Genomic DNA, 8,360 nt, shown 5'->3' with positions numbered 1-8,360 from the left:
ACATGTTGCACCAACTCTTTTTACCTGCTGATAAACAGTCTCGCACTACCTGGCAGCTCCTGTCGTCCTAAACTGCTTTCGGCGGGGTGGCTTTGAGCCTTTCCTCACACGTCCTCTCCTGCGGCGAGCTGACAGCCCGGGCAGCCGCCCCGACGGCGTCCCCAGCTCGCCGCGGCCGCTGGGACCTCACCCAGCCCCCGCTCAGTACCGTAGGGGCATCAGATCCACTGAGGGAGGCCCTGGGATCCTGCGGGCAGAGAGGGTGGGAGGGACAGAGGGAGGGCGGACACGCGTGGGGCGGGGAGGTCCGCGGCCCGGCTGCTCTCCGCGCCCGCGGCCGCAGCCTCACTAGTCCCGGTGGCGCGGGCGGTTGGCAGAGCGGGAGAGGGGCCCCGCCGCGGGCCGCGGCTGGCGATGCCTCCCCTGCGGCCTCGGGCCCGGCGCGGCCTCGGGACAGCCTCGGGCGCGGTTCCCGGCAGGTGTCCGGCGAGGCGCGGCGGTCGCGGGATGCGAGGGGTCGGGGCCCGCCGCTGAGCAGCTCCGCGGTGCGGGGGCGATGTCCTCGCTGGTAAAGGAGGACCTGGTGAAGAGGCTGTTCGGGCCCCGGCGGCAGAGGCTGCAGGAGTTCATCGAGGTGGAGAGCTCGGGCGCCGGGCGCTGCTACCTGTGCGCCGCAGGTACCGGGACGGCCGGCCGGGCAGGGGCGCGAAGGCTTGCGGGCGTATGGGAGGGAGCGGACCGGGGCGGGCAGCGGGGCGGCTGCAGCTCCCGCCGCGACCCGGCAAGATGCAGAGCCCAGCTGGGTTTCTCCTCACTGCCTGCAGCCCTCAGAAACTGGGCTCTGTCCTGCTTGTGATTCGTATGGGCTTCAGATTTGCTATTGCCGGGAAAGGCGACACTTAAGTGCTGAAAGCGTTCGGGTCGCGGCAGAGCTGCCACTGCCTCGACTCTGCCTAAAAGAGCAGCGCCTTGCATCTAATCAGGATTTCCATAAGAAAGCGTTAACAACGGTAACCTTGCAGGAAACATTTGTAACTTTTAGAGCTTTTGCACTACCCCTTGTCTTGGTTCTATAAGCGTACCAATTACTTAGGGAACAATAAACTGCACTCGCGGTTTAAATAAATGCGATTTGAGTTAGTAATTAGCACAAGCTGCGAGTAAAACAAGATTGCTATGATAAACTTAATTGTCTGGCTCTTTCCTTAATTGGATATTGCTGCATGTGTTTCATAACTTTTTTACAGCAAGGTTTCAGAAAAGGTTGTTCCTTTTAGTTTTACAGCACTGAAAGGTACTCCAGAGAAATTCTCTCCTCCACAAGTCATTAGATTCAACCTAGTAGTTCAAGTCTACTTCAACGTAGTAGTTAAGTAAATGCTTCTTCCAGTCTGTTTCCTCTTCAGATTCAAAATACATATAACATGTAGAAATAATCTATGTGCTTGAGACACGGACTGGGTTAACATCCAGCACAGGATGATGCCAGCTGTACTCTGTGGTCATCATTCTGCTGAACATCTGAAGCCTTCATCTGTTTTACAGGTTATTGGAAATACTGAGCAAGTTATGTTCCCTGCACTCATGGAATTTTAGTAGAACAGGCTTTGTATTTTAGAACTGTCAAAATAATCTTGAGAAATGGATTCCTGATCATCACAGAGCTTCTAAATGCACAGAAATGCCAACCTGATTCATAGTTTGTAAAACTATCCAGTTTAGTTGCATGTGGTAGATCTAAAGAGTTCACTGTTAGGTGTCCTTGCCCATGGCAGAGGGGTTGGAACTAAGTGATCCTTGTGGTCCCTTCCAACCCTGACTGATTCTACGATTCTATGATTTTAAGTATCCAAAGAGGAGAAAGAACATTATGCACCTTTAATAATGTTAAAAAAAATATATATTTTTAAGGTAGAGAAGACCAAGCCATTAAAGAAAGCCTCTAATCAGATTAACTGATTAGAATTCTCTGAAATAAAGGAAAAATTGTGTGGAGTATTGTGTGGGATCTCTCCCATATCCAACATGAAACTCTTTTAATATATTCAGGCATAGTCAACTAAGTGGTGAGCGGAGTGGAAGTCTGACTCTGAAAGATGGATTGCATCCAGCTGCCAGCATCTACTGCTGTGATTCTACAGGAGCAGAACACATTACCTAAAGTCTTATCCCTGCACTGCAGCCTCAGTATATTCCTCCTGATTTCAAATTACCACAAGAGAAAAAGAAAAAAAAATAATTAGGCAAAACTTCAGAAGTCAGTGCCTTTTGAAGTCTTTATTACAGCAAAATCTTGGTGTGGATAATTGAACAACCTTCATTTTGTGCAATATGCCCAACATTATTTCCTTTCCTTTTCACAACAAGTCCCAGTTCCTGTATGAAGGCAAGAGCATCCTTTCATTAAATGCTTCATAAACCTGGGAAGAATGTAGAGCTAAAATGTAGCCAGATCCAGGAGGTTTTCCCGACCTACTGTTGGTACACCTGAGAAGGGTGGTAGAGATTACATCATATTACCCAACAGAGACTATGAGAAAGGTGTTCAGTCCATAGAAGACTTTAAGAAATAGTTTGCAGCCTGTGAAGGCATTGCCCATTGCTCTGTGAGGCTGTATCCTCCCTCAAGAAAGCTTCTAGAGTTGAATAGAATGAGATGGTAGATATGAGCTCATGTATCCTCCCCTCCCCCAAGAAAGCTTCTAGAGTTCAATAGAATGAGATTGTAGATGTGAGCTCATGTATCCCCTCCCAGGAAAACTTCTACAGTTTAATAGAATGAGAGGGTAGATGTGAGCTCATGTTCTATATAAAATTTTCTGTAACTCTGTCAGCTGAGTGCAAGAAGCAGCAATATCTAAGATGCAGGAGAAGTAAAAAAAGTGTGATGTTTTCTTTTCTAAGCTGAAAATAGTCCACCCAAGTTTCACCACTGCTCCTGGTTTTGTTCTTCCCAACACATTTGTGCTTATGCCATATGATTTCTGCTTCTGCATGAGGGGTAGAAGAATGGCAGTATGTGGGACCTGGGGGCTACAAGGCTATCCCCTTGTATTTCTGACAGGACTGGGGATTTTTGAGTTTGAACTCTTGAGGGAGACAACACCACATTCCCTAAAAAGAAAGCAAACAACCAACCAAATAGGAGAAACCGAAAGTATGATGTGACCTTGCTAAGATTAGCTTACTAGGTTTGTTTGCAAATAAAAAATGATATGATGCCTCCATAGAAGATACCACAGTGGTGGTCCTTTGGTTAAAAATCATTGAGCAACTATGACTGATAGGGCCAGAAAAAAACCAAAGCAACAGTGATTTGTATTTCATAGAATCATTTCCCAGGCAAGGAATCAATAGGCGGAGAGAAACTGTAATAAATGTATATATTTTCCACTTCATTTTTCTTTGCAATGGAAAGAAGGCATATCTCCAATATATCTCCTTTATTTAATAGCCATTTTCTTCTAAACAGGTGAGAAGTAAGAGAACTTTTAAGATGAATGAGATCAAATTAAGTCAAGTTTCAAAATAAGTTTAAAAAAGTTGCAGCAGTGTTTAGAAATAAAGGAATCTTGCTCCAGCCCTTGTGCTATGATGCAGAAAGCTCCTGCCAGACATCTCACCCTTATCTTAGGCTATGGGATGGCTTGAGGAAGTGGCCAACCCTGCAGCTATCAGACTGGAGGAGACTGTTCAGGCTCATTATTGTGTGTTACAGAAATCAAATCAAAGCACTCAGTGTAATCAATTAATAATGCTAGTTGTTGCAAAGAGTGTCTTCATGCTCTCTCTCTTTTTTTTTTTTCTTACTCTGATTTCCTGCCTAAATTGGAAAATAGTAATTCCACAAAGTTAGCCCTGGGCAGTTCGAAGCTGTAAGAATATTTCCCCTGGTACTGTTGTTAAATGGCCTACTTACGTATTTTATAAGCAAATGAGAGTTTTGCTTTAAAAAGCTGATAGCTTCATAAAAGAATATCCATGCCTAGCACAAGTAAAGACAGAGCCTTGGTAGCAGTTTTGTGGCTGTCTGACTCCAGCACTCCAAAAGATTCCCCCTCAAAGTGAGCAGGATAAGTGGATTAGCCATACAGATCCAGGGAGGTGGTTGGGGCCCTATCCCTGGAGATATTCAAGGTGAAGCTCGACGGAGCTCTGGGCAACCTGATCTAGTTGAGGATGTCCCTGCTGACTGCAGATGACCTTTGGAGGTCCCTTCCAATCCAGACCATTCTCTGATTCTATGATCCAGTGCCAGAATGAAGTTTCCACTGCACTGCTAATGAGTTCAGATGAATTTTGCACGGGCAAGATTCTCTTTTGTACAGGATGGGTGAAGTAAATCCTAAACCTACTAAAAGATGGCAGGTTTCATGACCTGAATGTGTCCAGAGAAGGGCCATGAGTGTGATCCTGGCTGGAGCTCCTCTTCTATGAGGACAGGCTGAGAGAGTTGGGATTGTTCAGTTTAGAGAAAAGAAGACTCTAAGCAGACCTTCTTGTGACCTTCCAGTATCTGAAGAGGGCTACAAGGAAGCTGGGGAGGGATTTTTTAGGGTGTCAGGGAGTGATAGGACTGGGGGGAATGGATCCAAGCTAGTGGAGGGGAGATTTAGGTTAGACATCAGGAAGAAGTTCTTCCCAATGAGGGTGGTGAGACACTGGAACAGGTTGCCCAGGGAGGTGGTAGAAGCCTCATCCTTGGAGGTTTTTAAGGTCAGGCTGGATGTGGCTGTGAGCAACCTGCTGTAGTGTGAGGTGTCCCTGCCCATGGTAGGGGGGTTGGAACTGGCTGATCCTTGAGGTCCCTTCCAACCCTAACAATTCTATGAATCTGTGACTGATGGTGCTATTACTGCTATGTGGGCAAAATAAAACTCTTAAGTCCAGTGCAGCCTTTTACAGCCCTGCCTGACACCATTGAAGTTATTATATAAAATGTGATTTGATTAAGTCTTTTATTATTGGAATTTTTGGGAAGTGCTTGCCTGTCTAAATTCTTCTTTTCTTGCAGTGACTAGAAGTGAGGAAGTAGAAATATGTATGGTTAAACACTGGCGAGTGGATCGAGAGGAGAAATATGAAATAGTTGAAAAGTGGTTTTTGAAAGATCTGGAGATGATTGATGGTAAAGAAGCAGATACTGTAAGTGTTGTGTATTGTTAAAAACATAGAGCATGCTTCACTTGTGTTGAAATTTGGGGTACAAGTATTAAAATGCAGTTAAAGTACACTGTGTGAAAAATAAAGTTACGTAAAAAAACCCAAGCAGATAAATCAAACCTCCAAGGAATTTTGATTTTGTTGCATATGAAAGGCTCCATATTGCATTTGCACTGCTGAAGTAGGGGGGAGGAAAGAGAGATTTCCTTGCTTGTAGTCTTCATCTCTCCACTTGAGATCTGAGGGACAAGCTGGATGTTTTCTGTTTTGTGAATCATAAAGGGAGATAAAAATTCTCCACCTGCAGCTCCCAGTGTAAAGTGGAGTTAATCCCCTAGGTTTTAATGAGCATTTGAAAACAAAATTCCATTAACTATTGTTATGGAGAATGTGACCCAAGCATTTGACTGTAGGAACCTGTTCTCTGTGTGACAACGTCTTGCAGGTGCATTGTTTGGGGTACCAGCTCACCCAATTCACATAGCTGAATCTCATATTACTGTGATCAATTCAATATTTGTGTATTTTTAAGTGTAAATATGAAAGAGCTTTGGCTAGATCAGGCTGATGTGCTGCTAAAAAATCCTAATCTCTCAGATACAACTTCAGAAGGGTAAAATGAGGCTATAGTAGTATAATACAGAACACTAATAGCAGAATTAAATCCTGGTTTACAAAATCTAGAAGAATATGGCATGGAGAATATCCTGCTGCATGGATGAAAAGACATTTTAATAGACATCCATGCATCCATAGTCCAGGAAAAAAATCATATTTTTTTCCCACCATTGGAAATGCTTTTGAATGGGCATAAAATAGAATTCAGATTCCATTATCCCAGTGAAAGGGAAATCAAAAGCCTACAAGCAAGGTTTCAGAGCCTTTCTCCAAGGAAAATGACCAATTTTGGTCGTCCTCCTTCTGTCCTGTCCCCTTCACCCTCAAGTCTAAAACCAGGAACCTGGGATATGGACGAGGTGAGCTGAGGTTCAGAGTAGCCCTGCATCCAGTGAGCTCTTCGCTAGTTTAGGCCAGAGAGGAAAAAAAGCCACAACTAATAATAATAGTTTGTGTCCACTCTCCAAGTCCTGTTGCTTCTGGAGATGTTCCTGCTGCCAAAGCAGCCAGAGGATTTCCTTATCCCTTGCCTTCTTGAATTTACTTTAGCTTTTTTTTCTGTTGTGATCTTTCCGAGATCATTCAGCCTCCCACAACTCAGCTGATCAAAATCTGTCTCATTTTTGGTTAAAGAAAAGCCTCGATGAACCTCAAACTCATGATTCTAGGGTGATTGATATTGCTATAAATAGTCCTTATTCATATCCATAAAATTTAATGAAATCTGGCTGCTACCAGGATGAACTGTGCCAAGGAGCCAGAAAGCACAAAGAATTACAATTCAGGCAGGAAGGGCAATCAATATTCTTCTCCTGACTGGCATATATAGTTATAGGCCAAGGCAAATGCTTTTCATGGTGTGTTTTAGGCAACATGACAAATTGGTTCCTTTCAAAGCAAGACTGGATAATCCCAATGAAGTGCAGCGTATCACTTGGCCAAACTGAAAGGCAGACTCAGGCAAAACTCCTAATGGCAAAGAGCAGCAGCTAATTGTAAACTGCTACTTTGTCAAGTTTTAAAAGACCTCTTAGTATGAACAGCAGAGATGCAAAATCACAAGATCACAGGATGTTAGGGGTTGGAAGGAACCTCTGGAGATCATCCAGTTCAATCCCCCTGCCTGAGCAGGAACAGAGAATCCAGCACAGGTCACACAGGAACACATCCAGACAGGGCTGGAAAGGCCCCAGAGGAGACTCCACAACTTCTATGGGCAGCCTGTTCCAGTGCTCTGTGACCCTTACAGTAAAGAAGTTCCTCCTGCTGTTGAGGTGGAACCTCCTGTGCTGTAGTTTCCATCCATTGCCCCTTGTCCTATCCCAGGGCACGAGTGAGCAGAGGCTGTTCCTGTCCCTTCCTTCCTGATCCCCAGCCCTCAGATATTTACAGACATTGATCAGATCCCCTCTCAGCCTTGTCCTTTCCAGACTAAGTAGCCCCAAGGCTCTCAGCCTTTCCTCATCAGGCAGTGCTCCAGCCCTTTCAGCATCCTTGTAGCCCTCACATGAACTGTCTCCAGCAGATTCCTGTCCCTCCTGAACTGGGGAGCCCAGAACTGGATGCAATATTCCAGGTGAGGTCTCAGCAGGGCAGAGTAGAGGGGGAGGAGAACCTCCCTGGATCTGCTGGACACACTCCTCTGAACGCACTCCAGGATACCACAAGGGCCACAAGGGCACATTGCTGCCCCATGGATAATCCTTTTTAGAGTCCATCAAACTAAAAAAACCCTGAAGGTAGCTGGACAGAAAACACCAGATTGCCTTTCCAACATCTGCAATGCACGTAATAATGTCACTCTCCCTTTTGTTTTTAGGACAATCCCTGTTTTGATATGCACTTCCACAAAGTCTACAGTCTGGAAGCACACAGCTGTGCATCCAAGTACACCTTCGCTCGAACCTTAAACAAGCTGAACGCAAGGTACCTTAAGAAGGACTTGAAGATTGTCAACTTTGATGACACCTACCTAAATGATGATTCAATCTGGTCCTCCAACAACAGGGATTGCTTAGTGCTCATGAGGATATGCTTCTATGCTTTCAACCTTTTATGTCTCTCCCTGTGGCCTTTGTCCTAAAGATGCATTTTCTACCATTGAGGGTGACTGGCTGACTTTCACCCACCAGCATTTAATAAATCATCTGATCAAAAGATTGTAAGTGATAGGCAGTATCTGCTTTTAAATTTTACACAGAAGTAAGAAATGGAACATACTTTTTACCTAAAAACTGACAATTTGTTTATATCTCTGTTAGGAGGGTCTCACTCTGGTAAATACAAATAGATGAGGCTTTCAACATAGAACCAGAGCTGAGTGCTGATGGAAGCACAGCTCAGCTTTAACTCACTCTTCACTAGGCCATCAGACTAAACAAAAGGAAAGAAGGGCCATTGTCCATGGGAATGATTTCAGTTATTATCAAAAGGAAAAATACATTAAAGGTCTTTCTAGACCTAATCAAAGGACATGGACATTTACACAGTTCTTTGTAAGATGTCAAATACTAAGACACTGTGTAACTGTTGGCCTGACCTGGTCCCAGGAGGTAAAGCCTTCGTCCTGAGGTGCAGGG

The 8,360-nt window shown here is 44.8% G+C and overlaps 1 protein-coding gene across 1 annotated transcript; it reads left to right on the top strand.

The window, feature by feature from the left end:
- The first annotated feature begins 556 nt into the window (after positions 1–556).
- EXOC1L (exocyst complex component 1 like) lies at positions 557–7,864 on the top strand. Its single transcript, XM_054383261.1, has 3 exons — positions 557–677; positions 5,015–5,145; positions 7,601–7,864. The coding sequence occupies exons 1-3, from the start codon at positions 557–559 to the stop codon at positions 7,862–7,864; spliced, it is 516 nt and encodes a 171-aa protein (XP_054239236.1).
- Positions 7,865–8,360: the final 496 nt, after the last annotated feature.

This window comes from Indicator indicator, chromosome 8 (assembly GCF_027791375.1).
Source record: "Indicator indicator isolate 239-I01 chromosome 8, UM_Iind_1.1, whole genome shotgun sequence".
Classification (NCBI taxonomy): domain Eukaryota; kingdom Metazoa; phylum Chordata; class Aves; order Piciformes; family Indicatoridae; genus Indicator; species Indicator indicator.
Note: the sequence above shows the minus strand (reverse complement) of the source record. Positions and strands in the feature narration are given on the sequence as shown.